At 41.7% G+C, this 18164-nt stretch overlaps 1 protein-coding gene across 1 annotated transcript in view; it reads right to left on the bottom strand.

The window, feature by feature from the left end:
- Positions 1-2926: 2926 nt before the first annotated feature.
- Positions 2927-18164, bottom strand: part of LOC113019418 (dachshund homolog 2-like) — a 115720-nt gene continuing 100482 nt past the window's right edge. Inside the window, exons 8-12 of the mRNA XM_026163139.1 lie at positions 16988-17088; positions 16026-16173; positions 15696-15872; positions 15039-15104; positions 2927-4053 (exon numbers count right to left, since the gene is read on the bottom strand). Coding sequence (XP_026018924.1) covers positions 4016-4053; positions 15039-15104; positions 15696-15872; positions 16026-16173; positions 16988-17088 — 530 coding nt within the window. The 3' untranslated portion in view covers positions 2927-4015. The remainder of the gene's footprint in view (positions 4054-15038; positions 15105-15695; positions 15873-16025; positions 16174-16987; positions 17089-18164) is intronic.

Raw genomic sequence — 18164 nt, 5'->3', positions numbered from 1 at the left:
CATGTTTATGGCAAACACCTTAATCATTATTAATCACAGATTTACTGAACTGTTTGAAGAGTTTCATCTTACACAAATTTCTTTGTTTTATATTTAAAGTTCAAATTTCATATTAATAGAAGAGGTGGAAGGAGTAGTAGTAGGAGGAGGAGCAATGGTCCTCACAGGAAGTGATTTCTTTGTCATTTATCCCTTTGTTGGTCCCTAGTGGACATTCCGGTTTCCAGTTGCCTAAGTGCCAATCTATATTTACCACCCTGTAACGTGTCAATCAATGTTATCCTTCACTGTCATTGGTATTCATGTCAGTCGTTCACTTAAAAGTTGATAAAAGGTTAACTCAAAACCTGCCCACCTCGCGTTGCCCGTGGTTATTATGTCTGTCATCGCTCTTAGAATGTCTTTGACGTTCTATGGTCTCTGCTCGTCTGGCTTCAAATCTGTGTGGATGCCCAGAACAGTGGGTGTTTTAGATGGTAAAGAGAAGGCCACAAGGCAAAGAGTCATAGCATAACTAACCAACACCTCAGTCGTGTGACCCCAGAAGCAGATCGGATGAGAGACGCTCAGACATCTGAAGACCAAAGCCAGCCTGTTCTCATGGCAAAACATGAAATGCTAATGAAACAGTAACCTATTTCCTCGTGAGCAAAACTCTTCCTGTTAGTCCTGACAATCTGCAGCACATAGTATGGTCTTGAGGCTTTTAAGAGGCAAAGCAGCACCATAGCAATAACAATAACCATGCTTGGTTTGTGGAAACTCTTGTATTTTCACCACTGACAAACAAACAAATGGTTCACACCTGCATTCTTTTTAATGGTGAGCAGGGGGTGATGGCTGTGGATGCATAAAGACTTCTTGTCCTGTAGAAGTCTATGGAAAAAAATAGCCCACTGCCCTACAGCTATAAACACAGAATCTCCATAAAAAATTAAGTCCATTTTTAAAATTTTGATTATCTTAAATTTGAGGAGGACTATTCAGGGTGTGCTCGCTGGCTGAGGACTTGTTAATTACACGTTAATTAACTTGTTAGTGAAACTTCATGTCCTATGTCTGACTTTAATACCATCTGTGATGATTTTTTTCCAAAATCTAACAAAGTATCATCATCAGTGGTGTGAAATCATCAGTGACACAAACAAACGGAAAGATTCAAGACAGACCCAAACAGGCAACCTTCAAAGATTTCTTCATTTTCAAATGGGCTAAAGCTGACGTAAACAGTGAGTGAGTGTAAAAATACTCCTCTGAAAAGGCCGGGTGTGCTTGATTTATAACAAGATAAAATGTTGTGGTGAAAATGAATACAAAAAGCAAAAAGTTGGATCATAATGATCAAATCTGTAATCAAGAATTGTATCTGTCGTTGGGCATTTCTGGCTCAACTCTTTCTCTCTCCTTGTCTTCAGACATTCACTTTTAATTATAAAACAAAGCTTAGAAAGTTTCTCAACTTAATTTTGGTGAGTAAAATGGTATTATATCAGTCTGTTACACTGTTCAACTACTGGAACTTCTTCTTGTCTAAAAAAAACTAACCTTGCTAAAAAACTGCGACTGAAGCTTCAAAGAAAACATTGTGTGAGGTGTGTAGCTATCTACATGATTTATCCACACTCTAGGACAGAGTTCATTTTCTCAAGGGCCTACATTAGAAACATGGTGCGGCCCTCCACAATAGTCCCATGTGGACTGTTGTGGAGGGCCGCACAAACAACATAAGGAGATCAAATTAATATTAAGTAGAATTTAGTTGAGCTTACTAGTGCGGCCCAGTTTCTCATGTGCGCCCTCATGGGAAAATTAATTACTCACCTCTGTCCTGGAGTGCATAATAATGACCTACACAGCCGTTGTGACCTCACCCACTATTTTCTCCATGGGTGCCTAGGATGAAATCGTAATTGTTTTCATCTGAATTTAACTCCTAGTAATCAGACATGCTTGACGCAATGCCTTGCTGTTCGTTCATTACATCCAATTTAAAAATACTCAAGCCACCAGAAATACACTGAGCACAATTGCTTTGCGTAGTTTTTTCCCCCATGTCTGTAAAAAACATAGTGATAGAGCATTAAATTCTGTAAACACAAGGATAACTCGATACAAGAAAGTGTGGTGTCACAGTTCGTAGGACTTTACGGTTCAAAACTCTGCAGAGTGTTTAAATCGTATTAGCTTATGATGCCGTTCACATAAAGTCAGCAACGTACATGAACTCATGATGTAAAACACCAGGAGACAGCAGTCATTATAATACTGTATATTTGCAGTCAGCTCAAACCCAGAGAACAGTGACAGACTGAGAGATCATCAGGAGAAAAACATAATAAAACAAAAATCAAGAAAACGCTGAATGTCATTTCTATCTACACTTAATATCCCTTTAAGCCCACCCACCCTGGCCCAGCCCTCCCTCGTTCCTCCCGTACACTTTTCAAATAGTAATTCAACAAATAAACAAAACACGCAGTGGAATAAACAAAACTTCAACACAGTCTGCACTCTTAGTAGGTCAGAAAATCAGGAAGTGAACGCTTTCTGGTGTTTGATGTTGCAGGAGAGCGTCTTCACCTGCGGTACGTTTGATCACTGAAAAGTTCTCAAATCCAACAGAAAAGGAGCAAAACTGAATGAGTTATAGAAAGTTCATAAACCTTTTTTTTTCAGGGCAGTTAAAAATAATAATAATAACAACAACAATAATAATAAAATAAACTCCCCATCTTTAGTTTGACAAACAACAGAAACTGTACTAACACTTCCTGGTAACAGGAACGGGCATCAAAATGTGAAAAGGTCAAATGTAGAGGAAGAGAATTCGACATACTTTTAGGATAGTATGTGTCTAAAAATCACTCCATTGCAATAAAAAAACAGTTTTTGTTTTTTTGCATTTTGTTTTTTTTTTGTTTTTTTGTTTTTTTTTTTTTAACTCTTGCATTGTTTCATAAACTGATTCCATAGGTTGTTTTAAGGGTGATAGAAAATACTTCATACATCGAAAAGCTGCATCCAACATTTTCAGAGTAATGTCTCCTTTACAGAGAGAGGGAGAGAGAAGACGTCGAAGAGGTAGACGGGAAAAAAACAAGTATGAAAGAGAGGAATTGGGCAGTGGGAATATACAGAAGGATGGGAGGGGTTTAATAAAAAGGATTTAAAAAAAATAAGAGGTAGAAATGAAATGAAGAGGTGGTGGGGAGTTCATAAGAGGGGGAAGAAAAGGGAGAGTTCAAGTTAAGGAGTGTATGGAGGTTAAAATAAGCCAAACAACAACACAAAAGTTTTCCCATGCATTCTTTTCAGTCCCTGTACGGAAAATAAAAATTAATGAAACACAAGACAGAAATAGCCTCCCAAGTTGTTTTCCTCTTTTCATCTTCAGTTTGTTCCTTCCTGATATTTTATACATGCCTCCCTTTTATTCATTTATTTATTTATTTGTGTGTTTTTTGTTTCTCTTGTCCAGCGACACACTTAGAGAGTGAGAGTTGAAACTTTTTAGCTCCTGCAAATCATCAACAGCCTTGGAATTTTTTCTTTTAACTGATTTTTCTAAATTATGTCCAACCATGTTGATTCTCATCTGTCCGAATTTGAGAGTATGTTGACGTCATCCAGCCCAGTCACATCTTGCTGCCTCTTTTTTTTTTTTTTTTTTTTTCAAATCCTTGGGAATGACTTTCAGTTTTCAGTTTCGGAAACAAATGAGGAACAAGTTCTGCTGCAAGGACAGATAAAGAGGAATGAATGGAGTGAAGTTTGTCTAAAAAGAAGAAGAAGGAGAAAGAGAAGGTAGAGAGACAGGCCCCAAAGTACGTCCAGATAGGGAGTTTGTCTCTTAGTAGTCCCATTTTTATCATAGCAACGTCAAAAAAAGGTCGCTCTGCAGCAAAGATAGAGTCCCGCCTGGGGAGGTCATATCTGTGGTGATCCAGGCTGCCGTGGAAGTGGGCTGGTGGAGTTCTTCTGTGCAGGGCCGGGATTCTGGAGGCGGAGTCTCCCTCTAGAACATCATGGGAGTCTTCAGAAACGGCCGCGATTCTAGGCAAAAACATAAACATGTCATTTAAAAAAGAAAAAGAAAAAAAAGGTAGCACATGCAGCTAGCATAGCACTCAAAGATTCCTGAATCAACAATTATTAGAATTCATGGGTGCAATGGACTGGCGACCTGCCCAGGGTGTAACCCATGTGTCGTCCTTTGACTGCTGGGAAAGTCTCCAGGCCTGCCACAACCAAAATGTTTGGGAAAATGCTAGAACAGCAAATATCTTGGTAAAAGTATAAAACTGAGTGTGTGTGTGGGGGGGGGGGGGGATCCTTTGGCACAAAGTCAGAAAACTCTCAGCTTCCATCATATTTGACTGGTGATTCCAGCAATCCCTATATCCCAGTGATAATAAATTTAGATACTACCTTAAAATAACTGAAGAACTTGTTTCTTTGGTAAAACATTGATAAAGTTATGGAAGTGATTGTATCAAACTAGGCAACTATTTTATTTTTTAAATTATTTTCATTATCTATTTGTATCTTGTAACCCAGCCACAAGCCAGTGATGGTGCTGATCCCAAACCCAGATAAAAGGGGAAGGCTGCATCACAAAGGGGATCTGGCATAAAACCTATGCAAAACCAAACATGCAGATCATAAAGAAGAAGATCTATGTGCATCTTGTGTCTGTCTCCTTAGTAATGTTTCAGTCCTAGGTCAGCAGACTGCAAAAAGCCCAGGTTATACATTTAGATGGTAGAACAATAATTTGTTTGCCAGACCTTTAAAATGACATTAATGGAATAATTTAATGAGGAAAAAAACAGCTTCACACACAACTGGCAAAATATTAACCCCTTAACATCTACCAGGCCAAACACTTAGGGATAACGTTGGAGATAAGTTGCTCTTTAAGGTCAAAGTTATTTTCCAAAACAAGTTTTGGAAAATAACGAGTTCTTCTTCTTGACTAGAGTTCTTCTGCGATGAAATTTCCATTTAAGTCTGCCAAATGGGGGAAAAAATCCTTATAAAGGGGTAGATGTGAAGCTAAGGCCGCTGTTACACAGGCCTAGGGACCAGTCTGTGACCTCCTGGAAACCACCAGTCATTGGGGGGAAATGTGTATCCCCTGACACCAACCACCCACGTGAATGAAAGTTTCGATTTTTTTTGTTCACCAGTTGCTGAAGTCTGTGAGGATTCTTGGCTGTTATGGCATCACTTAGGGGTCTGTGTGACTTGGACGTAACCCATTTCCTAACTCTAAATGCATTGCTACAGAGCAGATGAATGCTAAAAGGTTAGCCAGTTTTAAATTGTAATGATGTTTTTTTACCTTCTTAATGCAATACCTTGAGCTAGTTTGTCTGACCGCCAAATGTGCCAATGGAGTGATTTTACATACTGCAAATCCGCCCGTCCAGCTACTGCAAAACTGCTCAAGGAGCTGAACATTCTTTACTGAGCAACAGGTAAGCTGTACAGTGTGTATATGATGCACTATGATCATGGTTCAAACATGGTTCTAGTAGATGCACCCATGGTATCAGCTTAAAAATCTTTCTCGAGTCATCATTTTCACAAGATTTTGAGAAAACTTGAGCTTGACTTGAACTCAAGGTCAATGAGGTTTGAACTCTTCTGTGATTTTCAGTAGATGCATCTATGCTATTAATTTGAAAATCCTCATTCTTGAGTTAGTGTGTTCACAATCTTGGTGATGCCAGCAGGGTGATGACAATAACAAAGACTGAACACTATAATTAACTAAAGGGAGGAGAGGCTAAGAACTGCTGACAATAAAGCTGGGAATCAACCTCAGTATGTAAATCATCAGCAGGTAAAAATGGGGAGCTGGTATGGCCAAAAACTTGTTTTTGTTGTTTTTATTTCCAGATTGAGAAATTGGCTAATATTAAGCTTGGGAACGACTGCACTAACCTAAAACAGAAATCCAGAAGGTGGTGACACATTATCCCTGCTTCTTTCCTTCCTCCGCTGTCATATTTATACTCCCTGAAGGCTAACTCAGTAAACATTTTCCTCCAAAAATTGGCCATATGAATTAAAATTTCCACTTGTAGCAACTAAAATTGAGCTAAAGTGTCTTTAAGCGCATTAAAAATGCAGAGTTTAAAGTCTAATGAGACGTTTGCACAGGAACTTCACCCTTTCTTTATGATCATTAAAGCAGGAAGTATTTTTTCTTCACTTGTTCTCCCTTTATGCCGTTTACGACAGAAATCTCGTCTCTCCAATTTTGCCAGGGTCGACTCTCCCTCCTCTCTTTTTTCTCTCCCTCTCATTTCACCTCCGTCGTTCTCCTTCCGCTCCCCGTAGTGCTGTTGCTGCACCCACCCACACAGGAGCACGTGCGCACACTAAAACCCCGAACACACGCATGCATACAACAGGAACACACACACGTGTGCAAACCTTCCTCTCCCTGCGGTGTCATTGTTTTCTGCGAACGTTGCAAAGTGTTTACATTTCTGCATAACAGCAACCATAAACCTGCCCTCCCTCCTCTTTCCACCCTGCACTTCTCTTTCTCCTGCCCTCTACTACCTTACTACTTTTTTTAAGCTCTTAGTCATCTTCCTGCCCTCTCGTTTTGTCCTCTGCTCATGATTCTTTGTTATTTGGATATGAAACAGACCCATGGTCTCTGTGTTGGACTTAAAAAAAAGAAACTTTCTTAAATTTTCTCTTTCATCTCGCGCTCGCCCCTCGTTTCCTCCTTCATATTCCCTGCCTTCCCTCCTTTTCATCCCTCTCATCTCCTGCCCTTCCCTATTTTTATCACTCCACAATCCACTCAAACCCCCTCCTCTCCTCCTCTTTCATCCCTCTATTCTACATGCATCCCCTCCTCCTCCTCACCTCCCCTCTGCTCCCTCCTGTCCTCTATCTGTTACTCTCATATTATTTTTATCCCGCCCCATTCTTCTCTCTGTCCTCTCCTGTCCTTTCTTTTTCTCCTTTAGGCAGCAGGTTTGGCCCGGTGCTTAAAAATTGTCCTGCAACTTAAAGAGTGGAGAGCCGCGCTGATCCCCTCCGACAGTGCTGTCCTTAAAACTCGAACCTGTAACTTCTTCCAGTTAAAATATCAAAAACTTTCACATCAGCTTGCTTTTCTATGGCTGCGCTCATTTTTCCACTGTCCACTGGAACTAATCTGTTTTATTTTTGACCTGTTATTTATTCTTTGTTTGGTGGAAATTTTGAAAATGTCAATTCCAGGCTCCCACAGTTCCAGGAAATCTCTATAAATGTCTTGTTTTGTGCATCTAGCGGTCCAAAAGACAAAAAAACAGACAAAGCAGCAGAGCCTCACGTTTGAGCAGCTGCACCCTGAGCGTAATTTGAGATTTTGCCTGAATATTGAACTTATGTGTAAAGATTCTGCATAAGGAAGTGCAAAATTATTGGCCCCGCAGGCAAATTCATACCAAACGAGCCTAGATTCGCCTGCATTTGTGGCCCACAAGGGCAAAAGCAGGCATTTGTTTTTTATGTACGGTATCATTGAAGTAAAGGGCTTTTTTGAAAGTATAATAGTGTTTGGTAAATTCGATGTCCATCCATTCGTACATCCATCCAGCTTCTGACACTTATCTGGGTCTGGGTCCAGAACAAGCCCAGACCACACTCGCCCCACCTTCTCCTGCTCATGTGGGGAAACACACGAGCATCTCTGCACCAGCTGAGAAACAGGTCTACCCCGGGGCCTCCTCCCAGTAGGACATTCCTGAAACACTACTTTGTTTTGGTCACACACACACACACCCAACTGACAACTACCCTAAAATGTGTATTCTTGGAGGTTGCTGGTAGTCACTATATGAAATTGGTTGCAAAGAAGTAAATTGTGTTGCGCAACCTCTTTGTGACTTTGGCTTCAAACTAAAAGTTGTGCGTTATTCGATGCAACAGTCTCCATTCTATTACCCATTTTTCCCAGTTTTGCTCCCACTCAGCGAGTGTTTGCAGACGTGATCTATCGAAGCGACAATCTGCTTCCAACCAAAGCAATCTTAAGGAGACTTTTGGTAAGCACTCCCTTGGTGACCGATTTTATCTATCAACACTCAGCAAATGCCAACATCCTCAGAGGTTGTCGGGGGGTTGCCAACCAGTCTCTAGGCCTGCGTGACTGAGACCTTAGGTAGCACTTTACTCACTGTTCATTTATTTAGATTACAGACCACTTAAGAATGTAAATAATGTAAGAGTATATACATTCACAATAGCAAATGTAAGTTCAAAGTCATACGTGATGTATTACTGTTTGACTGAACTGTGTGTGTCTAGGAAGAGCACAAGAGGCCCACGGTCAGGAAAATCAGTCCATGTTCCAGGGATATTTGTGGGTCATGGAGTTGGAGACCCAACGGCCAGGCACTCATTCCTGGTAGACTACTTTGAAGTCCACGGCACAGGTCTCAGTTTGCAGAGTCACGAAAAAACAGTTAGGACGTCCGCACAGACCCTCAAGCTCATTTTCTGATGATCAAATTTACATTTAGTTATTATTAATAAAATTAACGCAGCTTAAGTCTTTCCCCCATAAAGTATAAAATGTGTATTTAATGCCACATGATGATCCTCCCTGTACCCTTAATGACAAGTATGTATTTTGAGTTTTAGACTGTTGGGTGGAACCAAATGAAACCTTAGGCCAACGACATCGTGCTGGGCAAAAATGCTTTCCAATATTTTCCTCGAGGAACGAAAAAACAAATAATCAACAAAAATACATCTGTAATAAAAGTAATTGTTACTTGAAGCCCTTAATGAATTGTCTAGTACTTAATCATTCTTACAAAATAGCACCAAATGTGTCCATCGCATTTTTCCCAAAGCTCAAATCAACAAATCACTTGTTTTGTTCACGAAACGCCCAAATATTCAGTTCAGTGTCAAAGAAGACAAAAGAAAACCAGGAAGCTGTGAATTACTGGCTGTTTCTGCTCCAAACATTCATTTACAGACTAAGAATAACTCGCTTTTTAGCACTCGGGTTTCCTTTTTCTTCTCTGATGTTTTATTACTGATTTCTTTTCTTCAAATTATTATCTGCTAAAATAAATAACAAAACATGAAGCAGCTGAGTCTTTGTGAGTCTGAGTCTTGCCTTTTTGTAACTGCTTCGGTACACTTCCCTCTCACCTCTATCTGTCACTATAAAATACACCTCCAGCCCACGCGTGTGTGTGTGTGTGTGTGTGTGTGTGTGTGTGCGCGCGTGTGTGTGTGTGTGTGCGTGTGTGTTTGCTGTCGTAGTTAAAAATGACGCTGACCTGCCTTGTTAAAAGTCTATCAGCAGGGTGGAGAAAATGTCACCAGGTCTCGGAACAAGGTCACATTTTTCAACTCCGTCCCAAGGAACCTGCTTAGTCTTCCTCCACCTTCTCCACTCCTCCTCCTCCTCCTGCTGTCCTCCTTTCCCACCTCTTCCTCTACTGCACCCCACTTTTCCTCCCTGGTTTGTTCATCTTTTTTAATCCTCACTGTTTCATTTCTTCTCTAACCCTTCCTCTGCTCCCCCTTCACGTGTCTGGGACTACATATAAAAACGATGTCCATATACACACGGACACCTTCTCATCCTGCTCTTTCCACCTAACATCTGGTATCCTTTGATTTTTTCCCTCTTCTTTTTCCACACATTTACTCTTATCCTGTCTTCCTTTGCTTTTTTTCCCCTCGCTCCATCAACCTTTTCTCCCTGCTTCATTTTACTGCCTTTAACTCATCATCCTCTTCCTTTTCTTCTTACCTTTCCCTATCCTTTCTTTTCATTCATTCTGACATCATTTTCCTCTTCTCTTTCTCCATCTCAGTCAAACCTTTCTCCTTTTTCTCCATCCTCCATCCTATTTGTCCCTTCTCTTGTTTGTTTTCACTCCACACCCTCCTTCCAGCCCATATTTGCCTTTTCCCTCTCAAATCCTTCCCTTTTTGCATCTCTCTTTTTCCCAAATCTCCCTTTCTCTCCCATTTCTCTTCCTACTTTTGGCCATGTTTCTATTCTATATTCCTTCAGTTTTCCCCTTTCACCATCTCAATCTTTTAACTTCCTCCTTCAGAGACTCCCACCCCACAACCTCTAAATCTTCTCCACTTTCTTCGCCCTCTCCCCCTTTCTAACTTCCTTTTCTCTGTCTTAATTTCCCTCAATTCTTTTTTTTTTACATGGCCAATTAGCCTGGTCAGCTTTTAACAACCAAATGAAACGGATCTCACTTCCTTTCTTTTTAACCCTCTCTCGCTTTCCCTCCCTTGCTTATCGTTTTTCCCTCCCTTCCCCTTCGTTCTCTCTCTTTTTGATTGTAATGCGATGTCTTTCTTTGTATTCAGCACTTTTCTTCCTCACTCGTTAATTAAGAGTGTGGAAGGTGAGAGAGGCAGGGGAGAGGTGTGTGTGTGTTTGTGTGTGTAAGTAAACCACCATAGGTGCAAAATGCTTTTATGGCAGGAGGGATGAGTGTGTATTTGTCTATGTGTGTGTGTGCAAAGGGGTCCTACTGGGCCAATCAACATTAATGAAATCAGGTGGGTGTGTGTGTGTGTGTGTGTGTGTGTGTGTGTGTGTGTGTGTGTGTGTGTGTGTTTGTTTGTCGGAGTGCTTGGCTTGCAGAAGAGAGGGGATCTAAAAGGGGTCTAAAGAGGAGTGAGAGCTAATTAGAGTTCCCTGTCTCACAAGAGTGTGGATCAAACACACACAGAAATGCACAACTACAGGTACAGAGCACACACACACACACACACACACATACACGGTGTGCGCCTGTAGATATTCATTTATACACACGCAGAGTTTCAAGTGAAGGTTTTCAATGTCAGGGAGGACTGAGCACAGCTGGTGGAAAGAGGACAACACATGCATACTAACACAGACGCACACACCGGCGCTGTACTTGTGAGGACCCTCATTGGCATAATGCACTTCCAAACCAATAACTCGGACTTGGACCTTTCCTCCACTTCAGCTCAACTTTTCAACCCCCTCCACCTGAAAACAGTCAGACTCCAGCGCCGCTTCCTTCAGGTTATGTTCATCTGCGGCCGGAGGTTAAAGTGGGCCGGACCCATCCGCAGAGGTGCACCTTTGATTAATAAGTAAATAAGTCTATTATTTATGAAACTGCCAAACAAAGTAAAGCAAGTTCATTTTTCATGCGCTACAGCCTGCCGTTCTTTCCACCCGAGGCCACGGAGATGCTCAACAAATCAGAAACTAATGTCACCCCACAGTCCCACCCCGCAACCAACACACGTCCTTTTAACAGTCGGCACTCGTTTTATCCATTTTCATCTGTGTGTGCCAAAGATATCACCGATTTACTATCGCCTCTTTAATCCCAACAGTAGCCATGCTCTTATTTTGAAAGAGCCTAGACTTAACAACCTAGCTCCAGGCCTTCCTGTCTTGTGTTTTTCCTTAAGGTCATCTGATCAGGTCGCCGTTATAGTCTCTCATCCTGGACCACAGCTGGAGATGGTGGTGGTACTTATTCTGCTTTGCAGCGTTAGTGAGCGACACTCAGGAGCACCATCAGTCCAAGAAGGTGAACTTTGTGGAGGTGGTGGTACTATGTATTTTTCTTTAAATTTTGGGTGTGGCTGCTCGCATGTCTTACCGCCACCACCTCAGCGTCAACGGCTGTTACACACCAAGCGCATTGTGAAAAAAGCGCATTGTGAAAAAAACAAGAATATTAAATTCTGAACTTTTCGGATCCGAAGTTGTTCAAAAGTGTTAGTTTTTGTTAAAAATTCATCATCAAAAATGCACACAAATAAAAAAATGAAATCGACATCAAGCATTAATGAGATGGTCCTGATGGTTCTAGACAAGAAAATTAAGAAATTGAGATTCTGGGTTCATCCAGTTCCCAGGAGAAGGCAGCAGCAGGGAGAATCTGATGGCTTGATCCAGCAGTTGAAGCTTTCGTACATATTTCAGGATGTCAGTGGAGCACTTTGAGCTCAGAGTTGGGATCACATTTCAGGAGGCAGAGAGCGATTTGAGCGGTATAATCAGTACTGTTGCATGTTTTGAGCTACGAGCACACCTGTTGCCTAATGCAGTGGTCTGATTGGCCATATCTGTTTATTCTGAATTTGTCCGGTGACATCACGTGGTTCGTGTGATTAACAGGTGAGTCTAAAACAGTTTTAGCTTGCCTAATTGTTATGCGCCTGATGTGCAGAGGCCTTAATTCAATGGGAAAAAAATCTAATCTACTCAACAAACATCACCAAACAAATGTGTGTCCATCTGTTCTGCTACACAGCGGCACTGTAGCTGTATTTACAGAGAGTTTACAACATTACTGGATGTAAACTTTACTTTTAAAGATGGAGAGAGCTGCCAGAAGAACAGGGCAGCAGAGGATGTCCTGGTGCTTTTAAGGATAAAGTCTGCTCATCAACTTAATCTAACAAAGTGGAAGAAATTTAAAGCCCACACGAGTATTGCCATTTATTTACGAGTTACATTAATCAGACAGGCTATATAATGTGTTGTTAAAGTTCCATTTTGGCTCTTTTACATGGCATTTGCTTATTCATTTTAAGCCGGAAAGCAGCCATGAAACTACGACAGTCCAGTGACAGTATGACAGTTATGGAAGCTTGTTTCTTGTTTGCATAGATAAGCTGAAAATTTAGGTTATTATCTCAAAATTTAGAGTGAGGAAGTTAAAACTTTGAGATAATAACCTGAAATTTTGACTTGTGGATGGGTAATTACAGTGGTGCAAACAAGCTTTCCCACCATACAACACAGAACGGAGCTGGCTAAATCCACAAAGTGTAGTAACTCCCAGAGCGGCAGCAGTAGCACTGGTCAGAAAACAGGCATGTCACTTTTTCCTAAACTGCCAAATCCCACTTTAACCTTCTATTTGACTAAACTGTCGTCTCACTTTCAGGCAGCTTGAACTGAAGTTGTCAGGAGGAGCGCAGAGCTTGCGACTCTCTCATTTGAGCCCAGGCTGGAGTTAAACGCAGGTCACGAAATCAGTTTTGCTCGGGTTAGACACGACTGTGGTTTTAGTGAAATATAAATAAACTCACTCTGGAATTTGTCTTTAAACCAGACTTGGATCTTTTCTTTAACCAAGTGCTGCTGGCATCTAAAAATAACTCGCCATATGTTTAGTCTCTGCAAGTCTCAAAATATGCTGATTAACCTTACTACAGTCCTTTTAAAATGTGTTTGCTGTGAGTAATAACAAAGAATTTTCTAAATGACTAAGCTTTTAAGAAAGTCTGCACTCTATTAAAATGTCTTCCACTGAACAGCTCACTACTTTTGAAGAAATGCAAACTCGAATAAATGCAAGTTTTGACTTAAAGATTGATCTTTCTCTTTGCTTCACTTTGCAAAATCTTTGTTAAATAATATCCTTTGTCTTTGAAAATTGAAACAATTTCCAAAAGATCGCCAAGGATGTTTCTAATGTTGTTGCTCTCTTTCCTCTTACTTTCTGTATTTACCCCACCTCCCCGAGTACGCTCTTTGTGATGGTGGGGAGAAAGAAGTCCCCAATGACAGGAAGAGCCATGTGGAAGAACCGGGCCCAGCCAGAAGCTACCTTCTGCTATGACAGGCTTTTTAATAAGCATGTCCCTATTTTCTTAATTGTTCAACCTTTAGTTTGATTTTAAAATAATCCAAAAATATTGTTTATCTTTTTCTAAAACTTTATACATTTCTTAAAAACCTTAAACTGGTCCAGACAAAGATGGAAGTACAAGAAGATGTGCACACAAATACACTTAGTACACTCACCAGCTACTTTGTCAGGTACACCCAGAGCCCTTAAGTAAGTCAGAGTTGTGTCAGCTGGGGTTCAGAATTCAGGGTTGTCACGTCATGGGTCATGTACGGGTGCATAGAAGGCAGTTGAAACACTGCATATGAAACCTCTGTGCTATTATATCTTTATCGCGCACCTAGCATATTTTGATAACTTTCAGAACTACTGCAAGGCTCCAGGATCTGCCATTGCTGTAAAAAAGCAAAAACAAAACTCCGCTGGAATGAACGGAGATGACGTAACTCTTCCATTTAATGGCTCTGGATACACCTGGTCAGTTGCTTGCTAATGCAGAACTCTAATCAGCCAATCGCATACCAGGTATGCAGACATAGTCAAGATGACCTGCTGAAAGCCTGCAAGTTCTCAGCCATTAAGGTCAGAGTAGGCTTTAGAACTTTAAAATAAAGTTAAGGTGAAGAAGTTTTTAAATGGAGTGGGAGATTCACATCATGGCTGACAAATCTGCAGCAGCTGTGTGATGCTGTCGTGTCAATGGACCAAAATCTCTGAGGAATGTTTCCAGAACCTTGTCAAATGTGCGCCATGAAGAATGAAGGCAGTTCTGAAGGTACAAGGAGCTCCAGCCTGCTAGTAGAAGTGGCTGGCAAGTATAATTTTCAGTGTTTGTTGCTCAGTTGGTTTCCCAACAGTGTTTATGCAGAATAACGGGCCAATAAGAACTTTCAAACTGGCCCAAAAACCAAACAAGTAGCCTTGATACAAAGTCGCTTTTGCCAAGTAGCTCAGTCACTCTGTTCCTCTTGTTGTTGGTATCTCAATGACATGTTCTTTTAGTCTTTTTATAGAAAAACGTGTTTCTACAGGACAGCTAAAAAAAAAGCAGGATTAGTTCCCATGAATATTATTTATTGTCAAATCTAAGACACGCTGGAATTCCAGCACGGAGAGCTTAAAGCCCCGTGACACGCAGCTGTCACACACTTAAACGTAAGCTCTGTGAAATATTTACAGTCGTCGTCACATGCGTGTCTGTTGAGGTGCACATCAAAGGGAGGCCACTGCGCCTGCTTAACATCTCCACTGATCTCAAATGGGCCCCAACACACACATGTGCCTGCCATGTGTGTATCTGTTAACGTATGGCACTTTGCGTCATGTTGTTTGCGCGTGTGTGTATCGGCGTGACTGTGTCTGAATGAGCACGCGCTTGTGTGTGTGTGTGCGTGTGGATACCTTGTACAGCGCCGTTGTCTTGCTGGTTCCCATTAACTTCAGGTTTGTCCTCGGCTACAGCAGCGTCTGGTTTGTAACACAAAGACAAGACAGAGTCTCAGTGGGTCGGCCAATAAAAAACAAACAGCACCTTGTAACTGCGTGCAGGTGAAAGACAAACCGGATCCACAGAGGGTCCAGCCCCAGACAGTGTTTTTTTTTTTAAACTTTTTTCTTCCTGAGAATTACATCGGTAGGCGTTGCTATGCTTCTTTTCTCCTTATTAATGATAAACAGGCATAGTCACTGCCATCGGCCTGCACAGGAGCACCAACCTGAAGCAAACGTGGAGCTGCTTCTACGAGACGTAGTGCTGCAAACTGTGCTGGCGTTGTTTTTCTGCAGCGGTGCCACGCAGACAGATTAACTGCACGTTTACTGCTGCTGGTGATTATTCCGAATTTTATGGAAGGACGACAGAAAAACAGCAGCAGCCTATAACTCTGCTTTTAAAGCTGCTTGTTAGGGTAAACAAGAGGCTGAAGGGGGGGGGAAATCATTCATCTAACAGGCAAACATTTAAGCAGTTTTAAACGCAGGCAGTTCGAGCTAAAGCGACAAAGGGAAGAATTTAAAAAGACGAAAGAAGAAGTAGTAGGAGGCGGCGAGAAAACAAACCGTTCTTTTTGTTGTTGTTGTTGTTGGCAGCGTGCAGCGGCTCAGGAGAAGGGGAGGACGAGGACGAGTGTTTCAGAGCGTCCTCCACTCTCTCCCTCCTCTTCGACTCGAACTCCAGCGCCTCCTGCAGCTTCCTCTTGGCCTTCTTCTCCTTCTTCAGCCGCTTCTGGATGGAGGCTGGAGGAAGAAGATAGCTCGTCTTGTATCTACCATGTAACTCACTGGCAAATTTCCATTCTTTCTAACGGCCCCTTTATGTTCTAACATTGCTTTTGAGGCTCATCTTCAAAGAACTTGTCAAATGCCCCCCCCTCCTCCTCCTCCTCTAACCTCTGCTCTGTAGTTCAGAGGTGAGCTGTCGTTCCAGACTCTCTCTCATCTCCCGTTCCCTGTAGAGCTCCATCTTCAGCTCCCTCTTCTCCGCCTGGATCTGTTTGTCCTGTGCCCGGGCGTTCTCCACAGCCACCTTCAGCAGGCCCTGAGTGCACAGATTGGAGTTTATAACCTCTAACACTGTTCAGGACGTGCAGATGAGACAGAGACCTGCCGTGTCGTCAGTGTTTAAATTAGGAGTACTTAGAAAAAAAAGAAAAGAAATTAAATCCCAATTTGTATATATGAATTTTTCTTTTGTATAAGTTAAAGTGCATCTGCCAAATTATATTATTTTTACTGATTTTTAATTTTTTCAAGGACTTCTTTAGTGAAACAGAGAGATGAGGAGAGAAATGTCACGATTACAGACTGTGACCATACGTGTTTGTTTCCTTACTTTAGTTAGCTAATACACATGCTCATTACAAAAGCATCAGCTCTGTTACATCATGTTCAAGTGACTGTTTAACTCATTAACCCACTGTCTCTGCACATGTCCAAACTTTGTCTTCAAACCACTCAACCTGAGCTGTCCCTCATTTCTAATCGTGTCCACCTTGTCTTTTTAACAGCACCACCATCTACATCCTCTTCATCTTTCTCTCTCAGATCACTCCTCGTCACCCACTCTGTTCGTCACCTGTCTTTGTTGACCCCGGGTATTCAAACTCATCCACCCTCACTACCTCGTCTCCTTTCCACCTGCTTCCCTCTCATTCACACACACGTATTCTGTCTTGCTTCTCATTCCAAACATATGCAACCATAAGAATTATATGACCTAATGTAATATTGCTGTAGTGTTCTTTGCAGTAGCATTAAAAAAGTGCAATAAGTCCCTCGTACTCCTGGAGTCCATCTGCTGCCTTTTCCCAGCGGCTGTTAAAGCGACAGTGACAGTGAGAACAGCATCACACCTGTATGTTGGTGAGGAGGGTCTCCACTGACGACAGGCCGTCAGCGAACAGGAACGGAGCAGGAAACCCGGGCGGCAGGGTTTGTCCGAGCGGAGACTCCTCTGTGAGAAACAGTGAACAGAGCAGGCAACTTTAAATATTTTGGACCTGATGAAATGGTTTATCTGCCTGGTTCATTTAAGACGCTGTCTTAATTTGTGAGGACCCTGCTCCACAAATTCAAAAAAAGAAGAAAGGTTCCTTCGACAGTACTTGTCACGAAGTCAGAGTGAAGTTTATGAAATGTTTACTAAGGTATAAAAGGCAACGAAGCAGCGTCACAGAAATCAATTACACCAAACCCACACGCACACACACACACACACACACACACACACACACACACACACACACACACACACACACACACTCTGAGGTCGTTAGTATTCAGACAATCATGTGGGGTACTAATTGGCAAGGATTAAAGACATCCTTGATTTGTGTGTGTATGCGTGTGTGTTCATTGTGAGTGCGTCACAGTGTCTGCTCAGCCCTTAATGCCTAACACACTGACAACTGGGTTAACTCTGCTGTGAAATTAACGCTGATTAAGATGCACTCTAACACACACACACACACACACACACACAAAATCTCCATCCCCTATCTGCCACTTCATCCACACATCCCTCGACTACCTTTCCCATCGTTCCCAGATCTTCCTTCATCATTTATTTCTCCACCTCAGCTCATCTCTTTTCTTCATCTTCATCTTTTCATGCTTCTTTTTTCCCTCTGTTACTCTTTTCCCCATTTCCTTAAATCCATGTCAGGTTATCCTTTCTATCGTTTCAACCCTTTTTGTCTTCCCTGCTCCTTTCCTTATTTCTCTGCAATTAATTTCCTTATTTCTGTTCCTCCTTCTATGTTAAGCTTCTAGTTTGTGGTTTTTGGCTACTTGGAGTGGTGGAAACAAGCTTTAAGGTAGAAACTGACCATCTTCCAGTTGCAGGTCCAGTACTAACACACCTTTAGCTCTGTTTTTGGTCCCTACGAACATTTTTGTCACTTCTGAATGATCGACTCATAATTCTCTGCAAGTTTGCCACTATGAGCAAGCCCTTTTACACTAACTACAATATTTGTTATTTCTCATTTATAGCTGCTTTGAGCCTCAAAATGCTTCTTTTTCTGCTTT

Source organism: Astatotilapia calliptera, chromosome 3, assembly GCF_900246225.1.
Source record: "Astatotilapia calliptera chromosome 3, fAstCal1.2, whole genome shotgun sequence".
In the NCBI taxonomy this organism is placed as follows: Eukaryota; Metazoa; Chordata; class Actinopteri; order Cichliformes; family Cichlidae; genus Astatotilapia; species Astatotilapia calliptera.
The sequence above is the reverse complement of the archived record's forward strand: the minus strand, read 5'-3'. Positions and strand labels throughout refer to the sequence as shown.